Here is a 13,907-nt window from a genome sequence, read left to right as displayed (position 1 = left end):
GCTGCAAAAAGGAAGGTACCGCACTAGAAGGTACCATTTTAGACTTTAAAATATATACATTTCAGACTTCTACGAGTGGCATGGAGTGGATTATTATTTTATTTTTTTACCATGTATCATATTAAACTCTGTGGTAGTGGATGGGGTATTAAACTCTGTGGTAGTGGATGGGGTATTAAACTCTGTGGTAGTGGATGGGGTATTAAACTCTGTGGTAGTGGATGGGGTATTAAACTCTGTGGTAGTGGATGGGGTATTAAACTCTGTGGTAGTGGATGGGGTATTAAACTCTGTGGTAGTGGATGGGGTATTAAACTCTGTGGTAGTGGATGGGGTATTAAACTCTGTGGTAGTGGATGGGGTATTAAACTCTGTGGTAGTGGATGAACATACAAGTATTTGGCCTAACAGAAGGATGAACCCATCATGGTCAATCAGAATGCCATGTTCCACTTCAGAGAATAACAGAATGATAAAAGGTAATTCAATGTAATATATCATATAATGTCATGAAACTCCAGTGACGTCAAGTAATAAAAACACCATGAATGATAAGACAAAGGACAGGGGTTATGAAAAGATCAATTAACCTTATTGGATTATTCTATTCATAACAAAACAATTGGGCTTTTGAAAAGATCTGGGCAACGTCCTAAGAACCATACAGATGGAGGGAACCCATTCTACAGGTCCAGTGGAGGAAATCAGGCAGTACAAAGGGAACCCATTCTACAGGTCCAGTGGTGGAAATCAGACAGTACAGAGGGAACCCATTCTACATGTCCAGTGGAGGAAATCAGACAGTACAGAGGGAACCCATTCTACAGGTCCAATGGAGGAAATCAGACAGTACAGAGGGAACCCATTCTACAGGTCCAGTGGAGGAAATCAGACAGTACAGAGGCGTGGTGACTGGAAAGGCCCTAACTGAACTTGTTATACTCACAGCATTCACCTGGAAGAACTAAATGAACAAGACAACCGGAGTTAAGACCATACCAGAGGGACCAGTTAGTCATTAACTTCTGGAAAAGGTAGCCAACTGATACAGAGCTTTTCCTTAGATTATAAAACAAAATGACACAGACAATAACAAGGTGTTAAATGTCTTTGAACAGTTAAGTTGTAGTGGTTACGCAAAAACAGACTCGCGTTTCCATTCTGTACTGTCCCCAGTAAAGGGAGACTGAGTCACTGTTAACCCAGACATAAGGTTTATAAATAATTATCACAAACATACTGCATTTCCAATTTCCTTTGGAGTAATTATCTGGATCCAGGGAGCCTGTTTAGCTAGTTAAACACATATCTATCTACTATAGTCTGGCTACACAGACAAAAGATTATGAGGTTTGATAAAGATGAAAATAACATTTTATTAAAACAATAACACTTGCAGCCAGAGAGTGCAAGAACATACATTATTTTCTATATATTTCTCTTTTCTCCAAGAGTTTCTACAGATGTGCTACAAACTCCTTCAATAAAATGATATGGCAAAATCTCCTGTTATGCTGTCTGATTCTCTGAACGTAAGCATTTTCAAAAAGGAAGTGCTTCCTAAAGGGATATTCCACTAAATGCCACAAAATGAAGACACAATGAAGTCACAAAACAAAGAGCCGTCCTGAGCCAAGTTATTAATAAGTTAACACAGACCCCATTGGTTGAGCTAAGCAGCATCATGCCATAGCACTTAGCACCACAGTGGGTCATGTGTAAGACAAACCAGTGCTGGGCTGGCCCTGGAATGCTAGAAGCTAACCACATCAACCCCAGCACTTAGCGCACTGTCACAAGATTAAGCTCAACCTGATGGCGATTCAATCAAGCATTTAGGGAGTGGGAGGCTTTTGTTCTTGTAATTTGCCATTTTGAAAACCCGAGGATGTAAAGCAGGCTGAGATAGTACAGGGATATCTCCGTCTCGCTCTCTTTCTCCACCATCACTTTCTGTGCACTCCACTTTGCTGCCCTTTTCTTTCCGTCTCTGAAGAAACTAATGGGTTTGACAATTTTTGGGGGACACTGTATTCCAGCACTTTGGATTTCAAATTACACAATTACTACAGAAGTGCCGACTGGCAGCTTTAATTTGAGTGTATTTTTATCCATATTGAAGGAACCATTAAATAGTTTCAGATTTGACAGAACATTTTGTACATAGTCCCCTTTTCAGTGTATCAAAATGATTGGTACTCTCCACCATTTATCCTGCAATCAGCAGTCAAAAACGACAAGTGAGACGGTTGTAGTTGCAGCCACACATACCCAAGCAATAACAGTTTCATGTTTCACCACCTCAATTAATGTTACATTGGATCATGGAAAGTTACTTTTTGTCCTCCAGTTTCCCATTTCCATTACTCTAGTACAGATAAACCTCTCATCTGTCCATGCGATTGTTTTCCCCCAGAACTCTACTGGTACTTTTAGTTTTTTACTGGCACTTCTTTGTGTACCAAAAAGGTTTTGGTGCTGTCTCAGGATTATTTATTCTGATTTATTTGACTCATTGAGGGGTTGAAAATTTGAAAATGGCAGAAAAATAATACTCATAAATACACTGTATTTAATACTTGGGCTTAACGGCTGATTTAGACCACAACACCACTTTGGAATTCAACCAGAATCTGCTCCATTATAGCCAAAGGTGTGACCAGGAAAGCCCCACTATAACCGGACCGTTTTCTTTGTTCAGCTGGTGGGAAAGGTCCCACAACACAAACATATTCAGCCACTGCCAACGTGGCAGTTGCCTGCGGGTGCTAACATGAGGGGCTACAGCCGCCCCCTGGGGGGCAACTCCTCTCAAAGGAACCAATACCCAGACCACACCAAGAACACCACACCGTGAAAGAATTCTGGGACGTCACCCATTAGCCAAGACATGAAAGGATCATTTTAATAAAATCTGCTAATCAAAGGGCATGACTGATTATATGAACCAAGCTAAGAGGCAGCTTTTGTAGCTGGGTTCTTTCTGCCGACCGTCTCACTGGGAAAGGAGCTCTGTCAAAGCCATAGCAATAGAATAAGTACATTATATTTCTATGAACGCCACCATGCAACTCTTAAATAATAGACTGGAGCAATCAGATTACTGTAAACTGATTCCATCATGAAATTAGGGTAGCAAATAATTTCGATGATGCTCAGAATGTGATTTATTGAAATCACATTTACCATTGACTTGTTGTGGGTCTGAAGTAGATGGACTGGTAAACCTTCATTTACAGCTAAGGTGTTGGACCACTGCCAGGGGACTGCATGCTGTGAAGGTTTCAGGCCCTAAACTCAAACGGATGCCTCAATGGACATTTTGTCTTATGGTAATGGTTACAATGGATTAAGTGATACTGTAATGAGCATGTGGAAACAATGTGTTTAATGGGCTTTATAGCATTCCCATTTCTTCCACTCCAGCCATTACTAGCCCATCCTACCTTATTAAGATGTATGATAATAGTGTGTTTAAGTGGAGAGTGCATTCTGTGCTGGGGTAGATAACATGAAAGCCAGACAAGAGGGCTATGGGGAAACATGGTAATTTAGACTGAAATTAGCAGATGTCGTGGTCCGACATTATTTAGGATCATTTTATCCATTTATTAGGAGCGGGTTACCAAATCAACCCCAACTCTGCACGGTCCACAGATCAGCTCCTATTACTCATACGGGCCAATGAAACTTAGGTTAAAAGTTTATCAGGATGTGGCCAGAAGGTGAAAGGTTTAAGCTCAGATCCCTCAGGCTTACCATTTGGTCGTCCTCCCACCACCACCATCACAACAGACTGCCTGCCAGAGGTCACCGTCTGATGGTCAGCAATCCCATCAAGGGGTGGGGTGACCACCAGCGTTATACGGATCTCCACCTCCCCTCCTGAAGAGCTCCACTCCTGAAGAGCCACCCTCCTGAAGAGCCACCCTCCAGAAGGGCCACCCTCCAGAAGGGCCACCCTCCAGGAGGGCCACCCTCCAGAAGGGCCACCCTCCAGAAGAGCTGACCCAAGAGTTTCAGTTCAAAATGAATCCAGTTCACTCGTATTCTCATAATTAGTACCAGGACCGCCAGGCCTTTCAGACCAACAGTATCAGTCAGAGCCGGATGACGTTTCTCATCAGCATAGGAATCGTCCCTATTAGCATGGACATTCTCCTCCACAGCATCACCATCCAGCCAGAGCATCAGTTCATCTACTGATTCGTCATCAAACTATAAGAATAGTCTAATAAAAATTATGAATTACAGAATTTGTAAGTACAAGAATGTGTTTGTATTGAAGTTTTTACCATACGTAAAAAAAAAAAAAAAGAGAAAACATAGAACGATTATTTCTAAGAACACAGCCTATAGTATTTTCATTCATTTATTAGACCCTACAAAATGTACATTTTTCCTGATGTACAAGGTAAAATAAAAGACACAATTATGCACAAACCTGTCCCTCATCACATCACCCCAGACTTACCAACACCTGTTCCTCATCACATCACCCCAGACTTACCAACACCTGTTCCTCATCACATCACCCCAGACTTACAAACACCTGTTCCTCATCACATCACCCCAGACTTACCAACACCTGTTCCTCATCACATCACCCCAGACTTACCAACACCTGTTCCTCATCACATCACCCCAGACTTACCAACACCTGTTCCTCATCACATCACCCCAGACTTACCAACACCTGTTCCTCATCACATCACCCCAGACTTACCAACACCTGTTCCTCATCACATCACCCCAGACTTACCAACACCTGTTCCTCATCACATCACCCCAGACTTACCAACACCTGTTCCTCATCACATCACCCCAGACTTACCAACACCTGTTCCTCATCACATCACCCCAGACTTACCAACACCTGTTCCTCATCACATCACCCCAGACTTACCAACACCTGTTCCTCATCACATCACCCCAGACTTACCAACACCTGTTCCTCATCACATCACCCCAGACTTACCAACACCTGTTCCTCATCACATCACCCCAGACTTACCAACACCTGTTCCTCATCACATCACCCCAGACTTACCAACACCTGTTCCTCATCAGATCACCCCAGACTTCCCATCATTACTCACACCAGATCCTCACTACTACAGCTAATAACTGCCCTTGTGTTTGTCTGTGTCTTAGTGGAGTATTGTCTGATAGTTATCCGTGTGTGTTCACTGTTTTTATCGCCTAGTGTGCTTGTTCCTTTGTATCAGTTCTAGCCGTTTCGGTCTTCACTGTTTGTATTAAGCATTTCACTATTCAACCCTTGTTTTACCGTTTATCACTGAATAACGAATGTAAAAATGTAAATTTGATGAGCAGAGTAAAGGGATGATCAAAGGATAACTTCCAGTAGTGTGTTGGAGGGGCATTTGGTGGCAGTTGGTTCGTTTCTTTATTTTGTGAGGAGGCTCAGGCATTGGAGGCGGCGGCTCATAATAATTATCTAGCATAATACATTAGTAGAATGTTAATCTTCAGTAAAATAAGCAGAGAAAATTCAAAGAGAGATGATAGGACGTGTATCTGATTTTGTTTCTCTTTCTCTCCAAACTCTCCAAATAAAAACGGTAATATGTAATACCTGTGCTGAATTGATAAATGGTGATCGTTGGTATTTTGTTTTGTGAATAAATATTTAGCTTAATACATTTGTAGAATCTTAATCTTCGGCAAAATAAGCAGAGAAAATTGAAAGACAGATGATGTGTATGTGATTTTGATTATCTTTCTCTCCTAAGATAAACAGTAACATGTAATACCTTTGTTGAATTGGTAGATGGCAATTGGATGTCTGGTATTTCGGTTCTTAAAAAATATTTAGATTTACATTTTAGATTTACATTTAAAGAAATTAGCCTACACAAGAAACTGAATATCCTATTGAAAAACCGTAAAATGGTCAAATATATGTTGCACTGTCAAGTAGCCTATATTGTTTGTATTGTTTCAATAACAGCCTAATGAAATTGTTGAATGGTCATGGCCATCTTGTATTTCATGTGTAAGTTCATTCAAATTCAACCAAGACTATCATTCCTCTGGGTGTATGGCGCATTCCTCGAATGACGTCAAGCGTGCTACAAAACCGTCCATGACAAGAGCTGTAGGACTTTGGTGGACACACTACGGCAGGGTTTCCAAAACTCTGAGATCCCAAAGCGGTGTTCCATTTCCCGCGGTTCTACAAACTAACCTGCAGTTATGCAGAGACTGATGATCCGTGAAAAGTCAAACATGATATGAGCCCCGGTTAATTCCCTGTGTATGCCAGGGCCCTGCTGCGCTAAGGGCCCCGCTGCCCTAAGGGCCCCGCTGCGCTAAGGGCTCGTAACGCGGTAATCTGACCCACCATATGACGAGTCCACTGACCACGGCGGTCCAGGAGACACAGCAGGAGTCCGGCCTTTTGGTCTCCCCTTCCTCCTCCCTCCTACAGCAGCACAGGCAGGTCAGGTAGGTGGAGAGCAGCAGGACGCTGAGGGCTAGCCCGGCCGCGGCCATACACGCTAGGAACACCAGAGACTGGGGGAGGGAGGGGAGATGGGCGGGGGAGGGGTTGGAGGGAGAAAAATACAGAGAGAGACAGAGATCAGCAAATGGACCGGAGGCTGCTTATTTTATGACCGCATTTGTATAAGTAACCTCGCCTGTAGCCCTAAGACTCGCATTAGCTCCCATTTCTTCGGCTCGGCCCAGGCTGTGCAGCTCAGTATGAGGTTAAGGACTAACAACATGAAACTACAACGACCACACTGAGAGAACACACTTTTGCAATCACCCATTTGTTCGGACATCACAGCTCTATCCAATTCGGCCCTGCATTAGGATGGCGGCCGGCAGGCCAGAACTGACTTACTGACCCCACCTCACATCCCTGAGATCCTCCAACCGACCAGGAAGAACTGGAAGCAAGTGAGACTAATACGCTATGGGGTCAAAAGTGATATGGGGTCAAAAGTCACGCGCGGTTCATCAACAGTCACCACAGAGGCTCTCTGTGCGAGGCCAGCTGGAAAGAGCGATGGATGGATGGAGTGAGGGATGGATGGAGCGAGGGATGGATGGAGTGAGGGATGGATGGAGCGAGGGATGGATGGAGCGAGGGATGGATGGAGCGAGGGATGGATGGATGGAGTGAGGGATGGATGGAGCGAGGGATGGATGGAGCGAGGGATGGATGGAGTGAGGGATGGATGGAGCGAGGGATGGATGGAGTGAGGGAAGAATGGAGTGAGAGATGGATGGAGCGAGGGATGGATGGAGTAAGAGGCAGGGACAGGCAGAAAGACCGAGACAAAGGCAAATAAATGGAGAGAGTGAGGAGAAAATGCAATGAGAGGAAAAATAAAAATATGATTGCACACAGGAAGCTTTACGAAGGCCCTGGACTTGCTTTCGGCAAGCAAGAGGCTAAAAGCAAACAAATGACTCACTCAGACAAGGTAAGAGGGATAACATTTAGACTCGGAAAATAACAGTGAAGGGTACAGTTTTAATGTTTCCTTTGGTTTTCTAATTATCAGAGACCTTGTGAGATTCTGGTTTAACAAGGTCCCAAGCTTGGCCCCTTGTACTACACACGTCACCATGGTAACTCATCTGCGGACTGACTAGTACTCGGTGGAAAACAGCTCAGCGTCATGTGACCAGGCAGTCTCTCTCTGGAACAGTCTTGTGATACACTGAGCTTACCGTGAACTTGAGGGTTTAGAAGAGTAGAAAAACACAGGGGTAATAAAATGCCACTCAATTAACCACCAAATGTCAGCAAACAAAAGAAAATGTTGTTTTAGGAGTTAATCTTGCTACTACTACAGTACACTTTTATTGAGACTTGAATGCTTTGACATGAAAGTGGAGGAAGATAAAGGAAACGTTTTCTACAGGAAAAAATGTGGGACAGACTGAAGCCCACTCTGCAGCGGTACACGTGGGACAGACTGAAGCCCACTCTGCAGCGGTACACGTGGGACAGACTGAAGCCCACTCTGCAGCGGTACACGTGGGTCAGACTGAAGCCCACTCTGCAGCGGTACACGTGGGTCAGGCTGAAGCCCACTCTGCAGCGGTACACGTGGGTCAGGCTGAAGCCCACTCTGCAGCGGTACACGTGGGTCAGGCTGAAGCCCACTCTGCAGCGGTACACGTGGGTCAGGCTGAAGCCCACTCTGCAGCGGTACACGTGGGTCAGGCTGAAGCCCACTCTGCAGTGGTACACGTGGGTCAGGCTGAAGCCCACTCTGCAGCGGTACACGTGGGACAGACTGAAGCCCACTCTGCAGCGGTACACGTGGGACAGGCTGAAGCCCACTCTGCAGCGGTACACGTGGGACAGGCTGAAGCCCACTCTGCAGCGGTACACGTGGGTCAGGCTGAAGCCCACTCTGCAGCGGTACACGTGGGTCAGGCTGAAGCCCACTCTGGCTATATATATTTTAAATGTACTACTCGCATAAATACAAGCATAAATGACCAGAAGACATCTGCTGGAAATCTTTCAAGTTAATGCTTCAGAACTGTTCACAGTGCCTGAGATATTCCCCATTTAAACTTTATCGCTGGTCTATCAGTTTACACTGACTACTCACAGGACTACTCCCCCCATCCTGAACTAGAGAAAACTATTCCGGTCTCATTCGGTAAGGGTAGAGGAGACAAGTTGTATTCGTTTTTAAATTCAGTCTCATGAAAGTTACAGGCAGGACTCAACACAGTGCAATTTTAACAAAATCATGGTTGAATTACTAACCACAGTTCCACTTGATTTTGTTAGTCACTCACTATCGTATACATTTTCTTAACCCTATAGAAATGTGTGAAATTGCAGAAAATTCTGATTTCTCTCTCCGGCCCATCACAGAATTAGTACAATTTTATACATTTAAATAAAGTAATGGCTATGGCAGGCTCTGACATCATTGCACGTTCACAGATGTATGTACACAGACCAGCACTTTGCCCCCTAGTAATGATTTCAGATATGCAGTGGCCTGAACCCTCAACCAAGTGGCCGGGCCCTGTCCTATGCAGCCCACTGCTTTGGACCGGAGCCCAATTGATCCTGTCAAAAGCAGAGAACAGGGTGCTATTAGGGACAAAGTTAATAGGTTCTGATCTGAACAACACAAACCTTCTGGCCTATATTGTCCACACTGTATATTGTCTCAACTACACGACTGAATCCACAGCAAAGAAGGGGCCATATTCTCTATAGTGAACAACATTTGATTAGAACGGGGGGTTGACTCATTCTTGTTCCTCCTCCTATGACTCCTCCAGAACACTACCAGGGCCTATGGGGGGGTAGTTCCTCCTATGACACCTCCAGAACACTACCAGGGCCTATGGGGGGGTGGTTCCTCCTATGACTCCTCCAGAACACTACCAGGGCCTATGGGGGGGTGGTTCCTCCTATGACACCTCCAGAACACTACCAGGGCCTATGGGGGGGTAGTTCCTCCTATGACTCCTCCAGAACACTACCAGGGCCTATGGGGGGGTGGTTCCTCCTATGACACCTCCAGAACACTACCAGGGCCTATGGGGGGGTGGTTCCTCCTATGACTCCTCCAGAACACTACCAGGGCCTATGGGGGGGTGGTTCCTCCTATGACTCCTCCAGAACACTACCAGGGCCTATGGGGGGGTGGTTCCTCCTATGACTCCTCCAGAACACTACCAGGGCCTATGGGGGGGTGGTTCCTCCTATGACTCCTCCAGAACACTACCAGGGCCTATGGGGGGGTGGTTCCTCCTATGACTCCTCCAGAACACTACCAGGGCCTATGGGGGGGTGGTTCCTCCTATGACTCCTCCAGAACACTACCAGGGCCGATAGAGAGGGATTTCCTCTGATGACTCCGGCACACTCCGCCTGGCATTATATCGTAACTGTAACAAGTTACTGTTTGTCTGAATCACCACAGGATGTTATTACTTGATTCAATTTTAGTTATCAAGTTATGGTTTTAGGTATGTATTTTAACACAGTTATGACGAAAGTTCCACATTAACAGTTATAAACGGGTCAGATTTTTACAGACAATTGGAGACAACTTGCCTAGGGCTCAAGAGAATCCGTCCAGCGAAGGGACACAGGTTTTAATCCCCAAACCCACAAAGGAAAAAAAATACCAGCAACGGGGCACTCAACCCAAACTGGTTCTGTAAGTATCTCTGCATAGGAACATCGGCTTAATGACTAACTGAATATTTAATAAATCTTCTGCTTTATACTCCACAACTGGACCTAGTTCAAAGTTATCATACTCTGGGCTCTTAGCTCTGTCTTTAAGGCTCTGTCTTTAAGGCTCTGTCTTTAAGGCTCTGTCTTTAAGGCTCTGTATTAGCTCTGTCTTTAAGGCTCTGTCTTAGCTCTGTCTTTAAGGCTCTGTCTTTAAGGCTCTGTCTTTAAGGCTCTGTCTTTAAGGCTCTGTCTTTAAGGCTCTGTCTTTAAGGCTCTGTCTTTAAGGCTCTGTCTTTAAGGCTCTGTCTTTAAGGCTCTGTCTTTAAGGCTCTGTCTTTAAGGCTCTGTCTTTAAGGCTCTGTCTTTAAGGCTCTGTCTTTAAGGCTCTGTCTTTAAGGCTCTGTCTTTAAGGCTCTGTCTTTAAGGCTCTGTCTTTAAGGCTCTGTCTTTAAGGCTCTGTCTTTAAGGCTCTGTCTTTAAGGCTCTGTCTTTAAGGCTCTGTCTTTAAGGCTCTGTCTTTAAGGCTCTGTCTTTAAGGCTCTGTCTTTAAGGCTCTGTCTTAGCTCTGTCCAAAAGGATCTGTCAGCAAGAAGGTCCACATTGTTCAGAACTGCTGCAGAAAATAACAGATCTCATAGTGTTGGAAAACCATGGAGCCTTTCTCACAGAGAACAGAAGAGGAGGGAGAAAGAGAGAGACAGGACTAGCATGATATCGTAGTGACATTCCCATGTGACCGCTTCATTACAACATAATCGGTCACGTCGACAGTCGACAAAGGCCACACGACAGGGTAGGTCAGGCTCGCATGGTGCAACCATCCCAACATTTTTAAACATAGGTCATCCTGCCTACCAACTTCAATTTCACGTCCTCTTCTTTACTGCTCTTTACTGTGCCAAGCCAGGTCACTGCACCACAATGTAAAACAAATGATGATGTAGAAAGGGCATGAAGTGAATTAGAAAAACATTTTTAACAAGCTGATGTCGCTCTGGACTGAGACCAATTCTACAGATGCTTCTACCGCGGGCCTACTGAAGCATCATGCACAGTAGTCCAAATGGTCACCAAATGAGGCCTGAACCAAGCACTCTCTCCCTTGGGTAGCACAGACTGGGATCTTTAGCATTGGTGTTCAGCTGTACGGATACAGTCTGTCAGCGGATTCAGCTGCGGTTGGACAGTGTGTCAGCGCGTTCAGCTGCGGTTGGACAGTGTGTCAGCGCGTTCAGCTGCGGTTGGACAGTGTGTCAGCGCGTTCAGCTGCGGTTGGACAGTGTGTCAGCGCGTTCAGCTGCGGTTGGACAGTGTGTCAGCGCGTTCAGCTGCGGTTGGACAGTGTGTCAGCGCGTTCAGCTGCGGTTGGACAGTGTGTCAGCGTGTTCAGCTGCGGTTGGACAGTGTGTCAGCGTGTTCAGCTGCGGTTGGACAGTGTGTCAGCGCATTCAGCTGCGGTTGGTCAGTGTGTCAGCGTGTTCAGCTGCGGTTGGTCAGTGTGTCAGCGTATTCAGCTCAGTCCACTTCATTCACTTGTCTTCCAATTTTCCACACCATTATGTCTTAATTAGACAGGCAGGCAGTTCAAATGTTACTGACAGAATACGGTTCCATTAAAGACATTAAAATAGAGATAAAGAAAGAGAGGGATGAGGAGATAGAAAAGGAGAGAAAGGGTGATTGGGAGAGGGACAGATGGAAAGGGAAAGAGGTGGGGAGAGAGAGGGATGGGGAAGAGAGGCAGGGGGGGGGGAGAGGCAGAGGGATGGGGAAGAGAGGCAGAGGGATGGGGAAGAGAGGCAGAGGGATGGGGAAGAGAGGCAGAGGGGACAGAGAGGGATGGGGAAGAGAGGCAGAGGGATGGGGAAGAGAGGCAGAGGGGACAGGAGAAGGATGGGGAAGAGAGGCAGAGGGATGGGGAAGAGAGGCAGAGGGATGGGGAAGAGAGGCAGAGGGATGGGGAAGAGAGGCAGAGGGATGGGGAAGAGAGGCAGAGGGATGGGGAAGAGAGGCAGAGGGGACAGAGAGGGATGGGGAAGAGAGGCAGAGGGGACAGAGAGGGATGGGGAAGAGAGGCAGAGGCTGGGGAGAGCTAGGGAGAAAGAGACTGAATAAAAGAGGGGGACAGAGACAGCCAGCCAAGGGGTGGTATTGAGGAGAGAAAAGATTGGGAAGGGACAGAACAATGTAATTGAAAACAGGAAAAAGGTTTTTAAAGCCTTGATTTGGATTTGCAGGCATGGAGCTGAGCAAAAACCACTAAATGACTCACTGACTCCTGACAGTGAAGAAGCAGTTATTCTCAGTCTCGACATGCTGGGTCAACTCCTCTGCCACACACATAGACACCCATTGTTCCTTCTACTTTCTGACCAGTATTTCAATGAACCATTTTGAAAGGCAGGCTTGAGGACAGCCAAGCCAGCCAGCCAGCCAGGAGGACCGTGGCACCGGGGGGGAGAGGTCTCAGAGTGTGACACTCCAATGCTTCCTATAATGGATTGCGAGCGAATGTTAGCTTCCTCAGACCTCAACTATAACACAGCCGTTCAAATGGGTGGTCATTGTTTTAACAGAGAGCATAAGGTTTGTTTGGAAGACAACCACCATGTCCTCCTATATGCAGTACTTTCACTAAGGCGTGGGTTGAACCTTATCAAACACCCGGATCACATTCTCTATCCCTCTTTAAAATGTTCCATTAAACTCTAGATGCCCCGAAGATGTAGTACCAGAGCAGCGTTCACAGACACACAAGGATGTGATGACCTGCGCTTGGATAAGAGCCAGGCTGTGAAAGTTAACAACTCAGGCCATCATTCCGAAATTAGGTCTACGACATCAAAGTCAGTAGAGAGGTTGGACCGGGTCAGTGTTTGGAAATAAAACAGGCCTTTTAAATGTGACCTTTAATGCTTATGTACATCATATAAGGACGTTGTTTTGAAATCGGTAGTTAAAGATGCCAAAAGCCTTAGGGGAGTGTACGCAAGGTACTGTGTGACTCCTACTGGCAACCATGCAGTGTGGAAGACATGCCCTTTAGGCTGGTGTGTTTGTGTGTGTTGGCATGAGAATCCCAGTGTTTGTCCGTTTTCTCTGACACAGAGCCTGTATTCATCCATATCCATTCTTCACAAGTGTTATTAGGGCTGTAACGGTACCGGTATTCATGGCCATACCGTTAAATACAAGGGTATCTTTACAGTTTGCATGTGACCCTGAATAAATACACTTTTTTTTTTTTTATGAATAGTTAGCAACACTGCTTTGAATGCCTTTTGAATTAATCTGCTTGACTAGGATAAAAACATAAAATGCACGTGGAATGCTGATATAGCTTTAGCACATCAGTAAACACTAAAGTTATTATACATAATCATTTTTATTGACATTGCTTTTAAACTTATGAACACGAAAAGTTTGCCATTATGAAGCAATGTGATAGAAATCAATTTACATAATGTGATAGAGATATTTATTTTGCCAGTAAAAGGTTTAGGGGGTATAACCAGTAGATGGTTCTAATATGGTTAGAAATTAGTACAACACATTTTCCTCTTCATTGCACATAAATTAGCTTGCTCTGCTCTGACTGCACATACATTATTATCTTTTAATTCCTACATTACATGCCACATACCAGTTTTGTAGTCGAAAATTTGTTTTAGAAATGATAAAACATTATTCAAGGAGATGTCTT

The 13,907-nt window shown here is 45.2% G+C and overlaps 1 protein-coding gene across 4 annotated transcripts in view; it reads right to left on the bottom strand.

The window, feature by feature from the left end:
* The window catches only part of ttyh2l (tweety homolog 2, like), a 43,801-nt gene that overhangs the window by 27,711 nt on the left and 2,183 nt on the right, over nucleotides 1-13,907 (bottom strand). For all 4 annotated transcript variants that reach the window (XR_004576453.1, XM_029123607.2, XM_029123606.2 and 1 more), the window contains exon 2: nucleotides 6,368-6,540. Coding sequence is in view for 3 of the 4 variants with exons in the window: in XM_029123607.2 (XP_028979440.1) it covers nucleotides 6,368-6,540 (173 nt within the window). In the remaining variant the exon portion in view is untranslated. The remainder of the gene's footprint in view (nucleotides 1-6,367; nucleotides 6,541-13,907) is intronic.

The sequence above is a fragment of the Esox lucius genome, chromosome 11, assembly GCF_011004845.1.
Source record: "Esox lucius isolate fEsoLuc1 chromosome 11, fEsoLuc1.pri, whole genome shotgun sequence".
Classification (NCBI taxonomy): Eukaryota; Metazoa; Chordata; class Actinopteri; order Esociformes; family Esocidae; genus Esox; species Esox lucius.
This window is presented reverse-complemented; position numbering and strand designations above follow the sequence as displayed.